Source organism: Mustela lutreola, chromosome 14 (assembly GCF_030435805.1).
Source record: "Mustela lutreola isolate mMusLut2 chromosome 14, mMusLut2.pri, whole genome shotgun sequence".
Classification (NCBI taxonomy): Eukaryota; Metazoa; Chordata; class Mammalia; order Carnivora; family Mustelidae; genus Mustela; species Mustela lutreola.
The window spans coordinates 63443007-63459965 of NC_081303.1; the positions used below are offsets into that span (position 1 = coordinate 63443007).

Here is a 16959-nt window from a genome sequence, read left to right on the forward strand (position 1 = left end):
GAAAATAGTCTTGTTTATAAAGCGATCAGTAATATAGTCAGTATTTTCTCAGAACTCCATTGACTTTATAACAACAATATTTATTTTTGAAAGCTTTTTAGATGATTACATTATAAAATGATAAAACTTGAAATTTATGGTAAAGCCATATTGAAATATTTACACATTATTTTGTGAATATTACACATTTTATTTTTATTTTATAAAAAGCTGGGAAAGAAAAAAAGATATTTTATTTTTTTTTAATTTGTGAGTTGAGCTGATTACCTTTTATAAAAAAGCCTCTTTCCTACTTTGAGATGTGAAAGAGACACAAATGTGCAGATGCAAGACAGTTTGTTCTTGTTCCCTGTATTGTTCGTCATTTCACTAGTCAACATAAATCTTCAGGAATGGTTGCATAGCATTAAACACGTCCCCCAAATTCACATGATCCTTGACCTCTTACACTATGATAAAACATTAGTTATGTTTATATTAGTTATTAATATAACTATATATCACATATAGTTATCTATATAAAACTTATGGTATATTATCATAACTATATATATATATATATAACATGTTTATATTGGTTATTAACTCATTTTTTGTGTCTAGGATTCTTTATGTGTGTTAACTCTTTTTTTTTTTAAGATTTTATTTACTTATTTGACAGACAGAGATCACAAGTAGGCAGAGAGGCAGGGATTGGGTGGGGGGGAAGCAGGCTCCCTGCTGAGCAGAGAGCCCGATGCGGGGCTTGATCCCAGGACCCTGGGATCCTGACCTGAGCCGAAGGCAGAGGCTTTAAACCACTGAGCCACCCAGGCGCCCCACGTGGGTTAATTCTTAATGCAGAGAGGAAGTACCATTCTAATCCTATGGAGATCTTTTTGCTGTGGTTGTTATTTGCTTGTCTTATGGACCTAACCGAACTACCCATCTATTTGAAAATGGGGCACAAGAAGCGGTGTCACTGCTGTGTCCGAGTGTGTGTACGTGCATCCCTGCGTTGTGTGAATCATAATTGCCGCTGATGGCGGTATACCACGAGCAAGAGCTTGGGCTCTGGACTCGGCCTGCAGGTTTGCAACCCTAGACTCAGGACTTTGTAGGTACAGAATCCCCTTAGCCTCTGTGCTTGGATGACAATAATAGTAGTTCTCTTACAGAGTTGTGATGATTGAACTAGTCAACTCCTACCATCTTAGAAACGTGTCTGGCACATAATGTTGAGACACGTTTCTTGCTGTAATTAAATAATCTTTTTACCCTTATGCCAGGGTCACTCCAAACAGCGGAAAGGCCCTACTGGGTTAGGCCTGCCCCCGGGAGACTCAGGGAGCTCACTGCTCCTTCCCCACCAGCTGTCTTCATTTTGCTCAGTGGTGGACATGCTGTGTTTCCCTTTCTTTTTCATAGATTACTTAAACAGAAGTTACTGCTCAATATTTTTCTACTGGTTTTTATACTTTTATGTGTCTATTATGGTACATTTTAAGTGAAGTAAGATTTAAGTGCTATTCATGACATGTTAATGAAGGAGGGATTCAATGGGAAGTCAAAGAAAAATGCGCTTGAGATTCTGAACAATTTTTATTACACACACACATATGCACCACAGTAATGTTGGGTTTTTAAAAAAATTGTAAAAGGAGGGGTGCCTGGTGGCTCAGTGGGTTAAAGCCTCTGCCTTCAGCTCAGGTCATGATCCCGGGGTCTTGGGATCAAGTCCCGCATCGGGCTCTCTGCTCAGCAAGGACCCTACTTCCTCCTCTCTCTCTGCCTGCCTCTCTGCCTACTTGTGATCTTTGTCAAATATATAAATAAAAATTTAAAAAAATTGTAAAAGGAAAAACTAGAGAATTTTAGGATCAGAAAGGAAAAACATGGAGATAATAGGTACAAAAATTGTTATCCTTATTGATTTTGTTTACTATGGGATAAAATTTCTGGTTTAATATCATACAGTATATGCTCATGGAACCCTTAACTTTAAGATTATATCTGCAACTGATGTAGCTTTGTAAAGCAACACTATTCTCTATATTTGAGTAGGTGGGAGCCTATCCGTTGTCTGTGGTTTTATTTTGATGAGTCTGTTTTTTTTTTATTATTATTTTAAAACTTAGTTTTAAAAACAATTGTTTTAATAATTTATGTTTGCCAAACTGCTTTTGGATAGTGTACCTGGCTTGATCAGGTCAAAGATGGTACTTCTCATACTAAATTTGTTCTCCAAATTGTTAATAAAAATGTTAAGTCTTAGAATACCAAGAAAACTTCAAAAATTGTACAGCCCTAATGAGGGAGATGCAGAAGTAAAGTGTTCTAATACGATGTATTGTAAAAGTGTGTTACAGGTGCATTGTGAGCAGTCAGGAAAAACAGATGATCTTTGGGAGAGTTAGGGACTGTTTCTTAGAAGAGAGGACTCACGAGCTGAGTTTTAAAGAATGCATAAGAATACGACTGGTAAACAAAGAGGGAAGCACATTCATGGAAGAAAGGAAGGGCACAGGCACGTTAGAATCTCTCAGGATATACTAGTTTAGTATGCACTCCAGTCCCCAAGGATTATTGAATTAGATGCAGAGAATGACGTGATGGAATGTGCATTTCAGAAAGCTTATGCTGGCAACGTGGTGGTGTGGTGGTGGGCAGGCCAGTCTGAAGCCTGGAGCATAGCTAGGAGGCAAATGCAGTAGGTCCAAGAGAATGACAGTGATTAACACACCCACTGTTTGCAGATTTAGGGAACACAAAGAAGAATAAGGTTTTTACTGAAGGACAGGATAGTCCACTGCAGGCATTACCTGTGAGAACAAATATTGATTATCTAGTCATCAGTGGAACTCTATTGCTTTCTTAATGGAAAAAATAAATTAACTTTGGTTAAATAGGAAGAACTAGACAAAAAGTTTACTAACTGTCCTAGTGCTGGGGTCAGAGAGAGGAGATGGTCAAGGAACACCAGTGTGTTCTTGGAGACATTAGTGAATCCTCACTCTCTACATTAAGACTATCGGGCATAAGAAAGCTCATTTATTTAATTTTATGTATTTGTACCACTCATGATTCTACAGAGGATGTGATAAAAGTTAGGGGAAATGAGCAGTAAAATAGTGACTTTAAATCGGTTTCTGATTGTTGCTAATATAGTTATTATAATAAATCAGTTGGTTCAAATCTTGTAGCCTGAGAAAATTATTAATAATGTTATTTTATTCTGTCTTCTTGTTTTATTAACATGGGGAGTGTCCATTGTGCAGAATGTAAGCAAATTCATGGTACTACATTCTGCCTCTCCGTTAATATCAGCGCTGAAACTCATTTCCTTCTTGGATGTTTCTGTATAATGTGAGAAATCAAAATGAAGAAAGGTGTATAATTTTTCCCATGTGTACTGCTGTGCTTTAAAAGTACATATAGTAGTAATAGTACTAAAATAGTTCACATTTATTTTACACTTGACAGTTTTTAATTTGCCATTATTATACACATTGTTTTATTTTCAGATAGTGTTTAAATTATAAGGTTGTTTTCATGCACAGTATCTCTTTTGAGCCTTGTGACAGGTAAAACAGGAAATTATTATTCTCATTTCTGATATTTAAAAACAAAACAAAACAACAACAACAAAAAACCCTAAAATCCAAAGAGATTCTAGCTAACATAAAATCTAGTTGGGACTAGAACCCAGATCCTTTGACTTCATCACCCTTGTACCAGGATGGGATTCCCTTTTCGGCCACTAGGTGGTGACAATTTGTTAAGACAAAGCTGATAAAATTTAGGGTTTAACTTTGATCTAGGACATCTGGAATCTGACTAATGAAATAACCAGATTACAAGAATTTTGATAATATGAACATACTGTCAGAATTTTGAAGCAGGGAGAATCAAGTAATCCTGGAATTAACACCTGAGTAATTTATGTGGATGTTCTAAATACCCATCATGAGAGAAATGGTTAAGGGAATTATGGTCTATTAATACAATTGAATATTATGTAATTATTAAATACCTTATGTACACATAGAATGAACATTATGAGTGTGTTTTCAAGGAATAAAGTTATGTTTTTTTTTTAATTCTGTTGAAAGACTTAAGTCAGTATAATATGAAAGAAAAAGTAAGGTATAAAAATTATATATTGAGTGTTTATTAAAATTAACTTTAAAAATATGTCAGAATTATGTATGAGTAGTGCAATTTGGGATAACTCATTTATTTCTACCTGTATGGTGTAAACACTTTATACACTGGATATATATCAGTGTATTAATTTTATAATATTTAAAATAAAGATGAAGGGACAATTGCAATGACCAAGATGAAGATGAGCACCGAAATTTCCCGTCTCCCTTCGTCCTGACCTTACACAAGTTTCTTTTGAAACTTTTAGCTCTTTCTTGAGCTAAAACTTGAGAAATGATAGCAGACTCCTACTTTCTTTTCATATATATATATGTATATATATCTTCATTAAACAACTTGTGTTTCTTCAACAACAATTAGAACTTTAAAGTCTTGGAAGTCCTGTTTCAACAGCTTTTTTTGGAAGATGATAAGTATTTTGTTTACCCTGTAAATATCAGAGAAAATAGACAAATAGATATTCCCAAACCTTTTGAGACTTTCACACAGTTTAGTCTGAATAACTATAATATATAAGTTAAATGGAAGAATTGTTGAAATTTGAAGGGAGGGTAGATTTTATTACATGCTAAAAGTTCTGTTTAATTGATGGTAAACTTGAATTTGTAAGTATTTTTTTTCCTCTGGATTTTGTTTTCAGATAGATTAGTTTTCCCAGGATAGTTTTTTTTTTTTTAAATACATTGTTTCTGTTTTATTTTATTTAAAGAGTTCATAAAAGCTAGGTTTATTATTTTTTAACATGTTTTATTCAGCTTGTTAATCTTAAATGTATGTTGAAATGTTAACTCTTGACGTTTTAATACTTTGCCAGCAACTATAAATGTACATTGTAACCATTACCTACAATGAGTTTACTATTTGGTATTTACTTATTGAACAGTATATTTTATATTGCATTTTAGACATTTAGATGGAAATTGAATTCAAATAACTAGTCTTTTGTGTTAAATTTCCTTCTATTAGAAAAAAATACACAAAGTCCCTTTTCATAATAAGTTGTGATGCTAAAGGTGATTGAATTGTCAAAGATGACTGGTGAGAAATAGCAGATTACCTCACAAGATTATAATTGGGTAAGGGGCTTAGAGTAAATCTTTAAATAATAAGATTTAGTGAGTACATTTATTTTCACTGTGAATTATGAGTATCGAACCTGAGGTTCAGTATCTGCAGGACGCACTCATATCTGTTCATAATGACGTCTCAAATGTGGGAAATGTTTTCTTACCTTTGGTCTTGTTCTTGTTAGACTGGTTTCATTCAAGGGACTCTGAAACCACACAAAGTGATTAGGTTACCCTGGTCAGTAAGAATGAAATGGTGGAGGGGGAAATTTAATCTGTAAAATTTTCCCAGTATGGATGATTTTAAAATAACTGTAAGTTGTTTTTGCTTACTCATCTGTTTCATACACCTTTTATCTTATGATTTTTAAATATCTGTCATATTAAAAGATCACATTTAATGATCCTACTCTCAACATCTCTTTATGAAATGTTTTCTTTTTGCTCCAATTATGATTTGTGAAGTTTTTTTCAATCATTGATGCAGCTTAGATTACCTGAAACTTCATCGTCCGCTATGATAGTCCTTAGCACATGTGACTATTTAGGCTTAAATTTGAACTCACTGAAATTAAATAAAATTAAACATGTAGTTCCTTAGTCACACTGGTCATAGTTAATATATTCCTTAGGTACATTTGGCAAAAATATAATTCAAGCTCTTGAATTTCTCCAAAAAATAAAAACTTGGTTCCTATAGCCTTAGAATCTATAACATACGGTTTCTTTTAAATCTTGACCATATTTTCACTTTCTGTTCTTCCCCATTATACCTAATCCTGAATCGTCTGCCTTGCAGCCATTGGCATTTTTCTAAGACTCTGATTCTCCTACGTTTGATGTGTAGGTAGAAGAGCTTTTGTACTTTGAGATTGTGTTAGAGGGTCTGGCGCTGAGTCTAAGAACCTTTAATTTTAAGGAGCCAGATTTAGAAATCGGGCTGGGGGACAATAACCATTCACTCCTGCTTTTTTCTAAGCTTTACTTTTTTGCCAGTCAGATCGCCAAAGAGCCACATTCCCTGATGATACAAATTTGCCCCCTTTTAGATATAATTTTATAGAACCACAACTTATATTTATTCATTTATTTGATGAGATACTTACTAGATGCCTGCTATGTGCCAGGCACTTGTTCTAAGCATAGGGAGGGGACATCAGTGACTAAGACAAAAATCCCTCTTCCCATGAACCTTGTAGACTACTAAATGCTAAGGCTTTATGTCCCAGACTTACATAAAAGTCCGGAGCAGAAGATGCGGTCTGTACGATGTCTGATTTTGAGTTTGATGTTTAATAAAGATCTCCTTGATAAATTCCACCCAGGAATTCAGTGCCAGTAGAAGTTTCTAGTAGGATTTGGCATGATTCCTTCTGTTAAAGCATGTGGCCTTGCTCCAAGGAAGCAGTTGGAAGACCAGAAGCACCCATCATCGCTGCTGCCTCTCCATGTTATGTCTCTCTCTCCTTCGGTCTTTACCTCTCATTCTACCAGGAACCCCATCTCTCCCTCCCTCCCATTTTCCCCCTCGTGTTAAAGCTGTAGTTTTATTGTGAACAGTGTGTTTGCTTATAAGCAACCTGGAATTCATTGTGTAAGTAACTTGGAAAAAGAGGGGAGATCTGAAGCGATGAAGGAGGTAATCGTTTGCTAGGATTGGTTCTGTGAGCTTGAGGGCAGTCGGCGGCCATATCCTGGGAGATACGGATTCTTCACCTTAAACTGAAAGTAGACTTCTATCTTTGCAATAGCTCTAAACTTTGAAAGTCCTTGCTGTTTGACGTTGACAAGTGATTGTTAAGCATTTGTATATAATAGGTTTAAAAAACTTTGTGGAAACCCTGGGGCCCCTGGGTGGCTCAGTGGGTTAAGCCTCTGCCTTCGGCTCAGGTCATGATCCCAGGGTACTTGGATTGAGCCCCGCATCAGGCTCTCTGCGCAGTGGGGTGTCTGCTTCTCCCTCTGCCTCTCCCTCCCCCCCAAATTGTGCTCGCTGTTGCTCTCTCTTGTTCTTTCATTCTCTCTCTCTCTCTCTCAAATAAATACACGCACAGGTAATGCAGTCCGGTGGTTTTTAACCTTTTTGGGAATCTGATGCATATATGCAACTTTCACACTCAATTCTAAGGTGTGTGTGCTGCCTTGTCCCCTGCCAAGCCCATTCATGATCTCTCAGACGTATCTGCATCTGTGGCTGGTGTGGGGGGTTATTTTGAAAGAGCCTTTCAGGTGGTTCTCATCATGGTGAACTTCTGCTGTTGAGGCCCTATTATTTCTTTCTGGTATGTTGAAAACCACAGATGTAATATTTATCGTAATTGTCATTATTTACATATTATATACTTCTTAAAAATCCAAACTTCACAAGCCTTAGTAATCTTCACTCATACGTTGTATCCTGGGTCCAAAATAATATTATTGCCCTGCCCGATAATATTATTAGACGTTATTAAATAAATAAAATATAAAAACAAAATTTAAAAGCAGTTCTATTTGAGTAAATACTAGAGGACAGTGGAGAGTACATTAAGGTCTCTTACAAACAATCTGGATTCCAAAAGTCCTAGCTTAACAGCCAGAATTAGGGACGCCATCCTTAAACATGTCGCCCAATCTTGGGCCTTGGTTCACTTCGTCCGTAAAAAGAGATTGTAGTAAATTTAAATTTATAGTCTCTCTAAGCATTCAGCTTTACCCTTTGTTAAGTGAAAGCAGGAGGCTGGAAATGAGGAGATCTGGATTCCACACCAGTGTATATTTTTATATTTCCGTAAGTGTGTGGCTGTGTGATTTACTTACTATATTTATTTCTCACAAAATGTAAATAAGACATCTTTTAGCTCTCACTCAAGCAGGGGAGTAGCATTCCAGGTCTCGAGCCTGAAGTTGGGCCCCCACATCTTACACTTACCTCCGTATTCTGTGATGTCCCTGGTGCCTCAGCGAGGACAAGGGTCTGTGTATTTAGTACGTGTGCTGCCGAGGGAAGCACGGGACTGTGTATTTTAGTCTGCCTATCTTCGGTGGCTAGCACAGTGTTCAGACACATGAAAGACAATAACAGTTTGTTAAATGAATAATTTTTTTTTAATCTTTTGAAAAAGTTTGTATAGGTATATGTTTTAATTATACCATCATAAATCAGTTTCCAAAACAATATTGTAAATCAGAGATGTTTTAACTAGCTCACCGAATTTTTTTTTAAGACTTTATTTATTTTTTAGACAGAGATCATAAGGCAGAGAGAGAGGGGGAGGCAGGCTCTGTGCTGAGCAGAGAGCCCAAGGCATAGCTTGATCCCAGGACCCTGGGATCATGACCCAAGCCAAAGGCAGAGGCTTTAACACACTGAGCCTTTCAGGTGGTTCTCATCCATGGTGAACTTCCCGCTGTTGAGGCCCTATTCTTTCTTTCTGGTATGTTGAAAACCACAGATGTAATATTTATCGTACATTGTCATTATTTACATATTATATACTTCTTAAAAATCCAAACTTCACAAGCCTTAGTAATCTTCATTCATACGTTGTATCCTGGGTCCAAAATAATATGTGAGGCACCCCTCACCAAATTTTTGATTATCTTCCCTAAAAGATACCTAAACATCTCTTATAAGGCAGGCACGAGAAATGTAACTCTTCATGGTGCTTGGAGCTTGGCAAGTAAGAGAGGTGCATGTTATTAATTCTGGTGGCAGTGGGAGGACTCCTATAATACAAGTATAAGCAAAACGTAAGTGGACATTAGAAGTTTAACACTTGTGCTGACTCGTATTTTGAATTATGATAAATTGTTCAGTCAATGAGCATGATTTCTTTGTTTAATTCCAACTCTTTCTTTTTTAAGATTTTATTTATTTATTTGACAGACAGAGATCACAAGTAGGCAGAGAGGTGGGTAGAGAGAGAGGAAAGGAAGCAGGCTCCCCGCTGAGCAGAGAGCCCTATGCGGGGCTCGATCCCAGGACCCTGAGATCATGATCTGAGCCAAAGGCAGAGGCTTTAACTCACTGAGCCATCCAGGTGCCCCCCAACTCTTTTAACAAGTCTCTTTACCAGTGATGACCTAGATGAACCAGTGTTACTCATTATAAGTATTTTTTTAATGAGCTCGAAAGTAGACTATACTTCTTTTTAGCACTGTATCTCTGTAAAGGTCTCCAAATATTTTACAATATGCATGGAAGCCTGACACAGATGTATCTTGTTTTAAATTATTGTCGCATTTATTCAACTTCTTCTGATAAGTGAATTTTTTGCTTCCTTTAGGAGGATTTTCTATGGGAGGGTGCATGGCAATGCACTTAGCATATAGAAATCATCAAGATGTGGCAGGAGTATTTGCTCTTTCTAGTTTTCTGAATAAAACATCTGCTGTTTACCAGGTAAGTTCCAGATTTTAAAAACAAACAAACAAAAAAAAAACAAACAAGCATGAAATATTCACATGTTGAAACTAAAACGAAATTGATAATTAGGCAGTAACCATCAGTGCACAAAGCACTGTTGGGACTCCATCCCCGATTATATTATTTAATATAGTTATATTAAATAGTAATTCCAGCTGGTCATTAATGTTCAGGAAATGCCATAGAAAGACTATTGTTAAGCTCAGCGTCAAAGGCGAAAGAATAAAAAGAATCTGTACATAGGTATGATACCTATGTATCCCTTACACCATGATAAAAATATGGGTGATTATAGCGAGGTTTGTTTAGGTCATGAATGTAATCAAAACAGAATCTCTCACATTCCCGATGCCGATTTCATAGCAACAGGCTAATGCAGGAATGCAGTACATAGCGCTGTAACTTCATACCTACTATAGAAACAGGTAGGATACAGGAATGAAACCTACAATATAGTTTTTCCCTTAATTGTCCCTGTCTTCCTCCGTCCTGCCACCCTGTGTGTCTGCTCGAGTCCCACGGTTTCTTCAGGAAATACTCTGCCCACGTTTGAGACAGTCCTCTGTGGGGTCACCGCTGGTCACATAAGACTACCGGTAGCTCCCGTGGTACCTGCGGCCAGCTGGATGCCCCAGACGGCACCACGCCCGCCTCTTTTCTCCCTTGGAATAGTGAAGCTTGGGTAGAGCGGCCCTTTGTCTGCTCGTCTGATTTCGCAGAATCATGTCCTTTAGGGAATTTCTTCAACATTTCCGTTTCCGTATCTGCTCTCAGGCTCTTCGGGACAGCGACGGTGTGCCCCCTGAATTATTTCAGTGCCACGGGGCCGCAGACGAGTTAGTTCTTCATTCTTGGGGTGAGGAGACAAACTCGATGTTAAGGTCCCTCGGAGTGAACGCGAAGTTTCACAGTTTCCCGGGTGTTTACCATGAGCTAAGCAGAGCTGAGCTCGAGAAACTGAAGTCATGGATTCTTACAAAGCTTCCGGGAGAAGTGGAAAGGCAAAGTGAATGAGTCAGGAGAGATCTGCTCATCTACATGTCATGTCTCCATGAAGAGTGGTTTTTACTGCCAAATTACAGTTTGATAAATGATAATTAAAGTATTAATAAATATCACGTGTACTGATTTATTTACTAGTCACTGAAATGCTTAGCTACAGAGAGTAGCATCATCTTATCAATGGCAAACATTAATTTAGACAAACATCTGTGGATTGTTTTTCAGATACATTTGTAAATAATTGGAGACTTTTAAAAAAAATTTTATTTATTTTTTTGATTTCTTTTCAGTGTTCCAGAGTTCATTGTTTATGCACCACACCCAGTGCTCCATGCCCCACGGCCACCTCTCCAAAACCCTCAGTTAGTTCCTCAGAGTCCACAGTCTCTCCAGGTCCATCTCCCCCTCCGATTGGAGACCTTCTGAGTAATAAATATGGTCCTCCGAGCTCTGCATGAAGTGTTTTCTCTCCGCTCTGTGGCCTAGGAGGTCTCTGAAGGCAGTAAGCTGGGGCAGAGGCCTCGCCTTGTTCCCTGCTCCTTCCATCAGAGACCACTGTCCTTCACTGGCCGATGTCCAGGACTTTGAAAAACTTTGTTTTCAGTATTTTGCCTTTTTTTGTTGTTGTTCTTTCGGATGAAAGAATAGATTCATTTCCTATGTTACATCAATGGCTGGAAGCGACACTAAATTATCCTTTAAAGTTTAATATTTTAACATTATTTTATATCTGCTTTTTCCAGGGCTCTTCATTCCTTAAGGTAGTGCCAGATTTCCATATGATACCATTTTCCTTCTGCCTGAAATACTTTAACATTTATGATAATGCAGGTCCGCAGCTATTAAATTCTTTCAACTTTTGTATGTCTGAAAAAGTCTTATTTTGCCTTCATTTTTTAACGATATATAGAATTCTAGGTTCACAGGGTATTTTTTCCTTTCATTACTATAAAGATCTTACATTATCATCTTCTAGTTTGCAATTTTTCTGGTTTTTTTTTTTCCTTCTATGACTATTTACAATTTTTTCTGTCTTTAATTTTAAGCAATTTGGTTATGATATGCTTTGGTCTTGTTTTCTCCTTTTTTTTTTTTTTTGTGCCAGGTGTTTGTTGAGTTTCTGCTTTTGAAATTTGGATTTATAGTTTTCATCAAATTTAGAGACATTTTGGCCACTGCATTTTCTAATATTTGTCTGCCTCTTCCTCTTCTCTTTTTTTTTAGGGGACTTCAGGCTTTGGTACTTATTCCTCCCCCCCCCCCTTTTTCCTTGGGTTTTTTTTTTTTTTTTTGGTCTTCCACTCTGCATTTCATTTTGGATAGTTTCTATCACTGTGTAGCAAGTTCATTGATCTTCTGCAATGTTTAATTTATCATTAATGCTACCTACTTTATTTTTTATCCAAGGTGCTGTGCATCTGAGATTTAAAAAAAAGAGAAGTTCTGTGTTTAATTTGTTGCATTTTCTATTTAATATCTTTATTCTCCTAGAATATATGGGATATAAATAGCAATGGTTCTATTCTTTATTGAGTCTGTCATCTCAGTCATTTGTTAGTTTGTTTCTATTGATTGATGTCTTTTTCCACTAAGGATGATATTTTCTTGCCTCCTTCCTAGGCCTCATGATTTTTTATTAGATCCCAAGCATTGTAAGTTCTGCCTCATTAAGCAGTGGGCTATTTGCATTTCTATAAATAGGAGCTTTGTCACTGAGTGCAATTAAATTACCTGGGAAGTACTTAGAAACAGTTTTATCCTTTCAGGCTTCAAGCTTTCTTAGAAGGTTCCAGAGCCCTGTTTTTCCAGGACCCACTTTGCCCCACTCTTCAAGCAGTGCATTCTGGGTACTCCAGCTGACCCTTGCTGGACTGTGAGGTTTCACAGCGTGGTTCGTAGAACACACATGTCCCAGGCCTCCTGAGCCCCAGGGCTTGTTTCCTGTGTTCCCAGTGGGTCGCCCTCCCCTCCCACACCTCTCTCTGATGGTTAGTGCTGGAGTTGGGCTGAACCTCTGCAGATCTGTGGCTCTCTCACACTCTGCTCTGTGAACTCTAAGCTCCGGGCTCTCCTGGCTCCCTCCGGGTCTCCCTCCTCCCACTGCAGCCCAGAAGCTCCCTGCGCACAGTAAGCTGAGCATCTGTAGACCTCACCTCACCTGTGCTTCCTGAGAACCGTCCTGTGCTGCCAGTGTCCGGGATCTGGAAGCCTACACGTGGTTTAGCTGTTGAGCTGTTTCAGGTTGAAGAATAATCTGGTCCTTGTATATCTCCAGCTTGGTCATAAGCAGAAAGTCCCTTTACTCCTCTTGTGTTAAAGTTATCAACTCTAAATGTGAAGAGGGAGGGTGGGCGAGAGAAAGAGACTGATAAAATTTAATAAAATCCAAACTCCCTTTACAGAAGACTGTGCAGGCTTTTAATTATCCCATGCTTTTAATGACCTTCACTCCTTGAACTTCTAAATGCCTCAGCTTGAATATACACAGTATAACTCACACATAAACCCCTTATGGCTGCGTTTACCATGGGAGTACCACATATACCTGGCATAAAGAAAGGTGTCAAGTGTATACATCCCAGATAGAGTGCAAGGAAAGAAATCCAGATTTTCTTTTTTTTTTAAAAATACTTAGACTGTTACTTACTAATCATGTACTCTGGCATAAACCTCAGCCTCTGCCACAATATACTCTTCTTTGAGATTATTGCCTGAAGATCAAGCTATATAGTCTATGTAAAAGTCTTTAATATAAGTTAAACAGAGGTGCCTGGGTGGCTCAGTCGGTTAAGTGTGTGCCTTCAGCTCAGGTCATGATCGCAGGGTCCTGCTCATTGGAAAGCCTGCTTTTCCCCCCTCCCTCTCCCACTGTTTGTGTACTCTCTCTTGCTGGGTCTCTTTCTGTCAAATAAATAAAATTATAATAAATTAAATAAGATTAAAATAAATAAATAAAATTATATATATATTATGTACATATATATTAAATTATATTATATTAAATATAATATATTTTATGCTTTATTTTTTTTTATTGAAATACCTGCATGCTTTTGGAATTGAAATGTTTACATGGCTTTGGTAATTCTGTCCTCATATCAAGAAATCCCTTTTATATGATAAAGACTTTTTGCCTAAACACATTCTGGCTAAATGATATTTTATATATATATATATATATATATATATACACACACACACACACATATATATATATATAATTTATATGTTATATAAATTATATTAAATATATATTAAATATAATATATATTAAATTCAAGGCATTACTAGTACTGGTTAGTATGGTTATAAATGCAGCTCCACAAATAGATCCATGCATGGAGGATATACCTAAAATTTTATGTGGCTATAACTTTCAGTCCAATTCTGGCCCCCTCCCCATTGGGCCAGTAAGATACCCATTGTGTTATCCTGAGCAGTATGTTCAGGGGAGGTCCTCCAGGCTCCAGTTCTCACTCACTAATCTTGAGATCCCTGTTGTCCATATCCAAGTGGTCTCTTAAAGCCCGGTTTTTGAGCCTGAGAAAAATACGCTAAGGCTGGAAACACCAGGGTTTACGGTGTCCTCCTAAAGAAACCACTCAGTCATTCCTTTCCTGTCCCCTCCCAAACCTTGCTGTTGCGTTACCCACAGAAACATTTTGAAGGCAAAGGAATTGAAATAGCTGTGGTCCTTTCTTAGATGGGAGAAGAAAAATGGCCAGAAGAAGAAAATGTAAATCAGCGTCACACTAAATCATAGACCTTCATGTTGGGGAGACTGGAATTTTGCAAGGAAGGAGAGAGAAAGCTAGGATACGAGTGAAGGGAAGCGTGCACTTTTTACTCTTTCTTCTGTTTGAATTTTTGTAGTGTGCTTTATTACTTTTATGATCTGTAAGTGAAGCCGAATGTTTATTGGTAGTATTTTTTCTCAACTGAAATTGGAATAAGAAAGATCATCATCAGGGGTAAGGAGCTTAAATGTATTTTTTATAGGAAGTTGAGTATTTCAATTGAAGTATAAAAAAATGAACTGAGAGCAAAATATAAAGCAGAATGACAGTTTGGCTGTGGATAATGTGTGGTACTTTGATACGTAAAAAAGAATGTCCAGATATCGTTTAGCCAGAATGTATTTAGGCAAAAAGTCTTTATCATATAAAAGGGATTTCTTGATAGGAGGACTGAATTACCAAAGCCATGCAAACATTTCAATACCAAAAGCATGCAGATATTTCAAGAAAATTCAGATTATATGGTACATAAAGTCAGTTAGTTCCTAAGACTGACTTGGAGTAATTTCAACACATGAAAAGTTAGAACTGTATTTACAGCGAAGAAATGTGCTGTCATACATATTTTAATTTTCCGTCCCAGTTTGCTCCTTTAAAATAGGTTTCTGTGGGTGTACGTGTATAAACTCTTCTGAAGTAAGCTTAGCATATTCCTACACCGAGGGTAACATGCATGAGCTGTCTCTTGTCATATTTGTTAAATTCTGCCATTTGGCTGTAACCAAATTTGTTCCGTACAACACTGAATTAAGACTGCTATGAACAGGACTCTACAAACTTGAATGAGGCCCTCCTGTAGCACTGACCTCAGCTGTGCCCACCAGGTTCTGGTCTCATCCAATTGAACAAATCTCATGACCATTTAGAGTTTTCCTTGGGAGGCCAGCTGTCCTTCTCCTTAAGTTTCTATATTGCCCTTCCCACTTGTCATTAGCATTAATCCAGGCGTCACAGGATATATGAGCAAAATTACACGGACTCCATCTTGGTCTACAAGGAGATCATCTAGGACAGCGTGTCCTCTACAACCCTATAGCCATGATTTGAATTGGCGCTGAATGTTTCCCGAAACAAGAGGAGTAATCTTTGACCATTGTAGCTAAAGACAGGAACAAATTTCTTGCCAAATTTTTTAATTAGATGAGTAGATCCCATTGTAGAGATTAGATCCCTTAGGCTATACATAAATAGAAAATTGGTTATCCTCTCTAGAAAGCTTTCACAAATAACAGGGGTAACTTCATTTTGGAGCAATCTCTACAGTCATGTGGGATCTGTATGAGCTACTCATGAAAACACTTGAAAATGTCTTACATGGATGAAAGTCACTTATGTGTTCCAGAGAGAAGAGTTAACACCTCCTTTACAATTGTTAGCCCTCCTAAAATGGGACCTCCATCAGTCAAGGGCACAGGCGACAGTGTCTCCAATGTGAATTCCTGTCTAGCTGTCTAGCCTTACAGTTTCAAGTTCTGTTCAATAACTGAGTCTAGTTTTTGCCTTTATAGAGCATGCCCAGGGGGCAGTCACTCTGTGCTGTTTGTGCACCTCACCAGCTTGGTGGCATTTGTCCACACCATAGACAGCTATGGGAATGGGTGTGGGAAATAAGAAAGGTGTGTTGATAGATGTTTCTTATTTTTTGTAAGGGAAAGATTTAGAACCCAGGCCATCCTTTACTGTTTCCAGAGTCGTCTTAGTAATGTTAAGAAGAATGGCAATCAAATTTTGAGTCCTCTGTTGAGAAATGGCAGGCCCAGCAGTGCTTAAGGTGCTTGTAACAGTTTGTTCTCCATCTTCAGGAAAGCTCCAGCCGTTCTGAAGGACAGTGCTCAAAATCTTTTTTGCCCCAGAAGCTTCTGGGGTCAGGTATTATCAGTTTCCAGAATTGCTGTTTTCCCTCCATTTACATGTAACTATGTCCTATTCCAGTAGCTGTAATTCCACTACTTGCCAGTTGTTCCCTCCTTATACCCAGATCTTTCATCTGGAAGAGCTGGGTACAAAAAGGACAAGGGCGTTTTTATAAAACTTACAGAGACCCCCAATTTGGCCCCACATGGACCACTGTAGCAAGGCTTGGTCAGCCCTTGTACTCAAAGAGTTAGTGATTATCTTTTTGATCTAAGACCATATCAATGCAACAAATAAATTCCTGTGAGCCAAAATCCATTTGAATCCCTTGCCTCCTTTTGTTTAAGCAGCCTCCCAGAGACTGGACCAAACAAGTCAACCTCAGGTTGTCTTTAGGGAAAAGAAGAATGAATCATACTCGGGAATGATCAGGAGGAATCCTGAATTTTCAAAACTGTTCTATACAATCTCCCAACACTTTCATTTTACTCTAATTCAGAAGACAGCAGAGAAGAGATTATCCCTTTTTGAGGACTGTTGCATTCATCGACCAAACTGCCTTACTAAGGTGTGTGGACTGGAAGAAAGTGACAGAAGTAGAGCCAGACATTTTTGAGTCAGTTCTTGAGAAGGTCCCAATGCTCAGGAAGACCAGATCCCAGTGAATTGCAGGGAATGTGAAAAG

The 16959-nt window shown here is 37.8% G+C and overlaps 1 protein-coding gene across 2 annotated transcripts in view; it reads left to right on the forward strand.

The window, feature by feature from the left end:
* LYPLAL1 (lysophospholipase like 1) overlaps positions 1-11247 on the forward strand; it is a 36440-nt gene extending 25193 nt beyond the window's left edge. Inside the window, exons 4-5 of one of the 2 annotated variants that reach the window (XM_059146153.1) lie at positions 9482-9597; positions 10914-11247. In XM_059146153.1, coding sequence (XP_059002136.1) covers positions 9482-9597; positions 10914-11081 — 284 coding nt within the window. In that variant the 3' untranslated portion in view covers positions 11082-11247. Of the gene's footprint in view, positions 1-9481; positions 9598-10395; positions 10737-10913 lie in introns of those variants that run through there. The other variant, XM_059146152.1, reaches the window with a different exon arrangement.
* The last annotated feature ends 5712 nt before the right edge of the window (positions 11248-16959 follow it).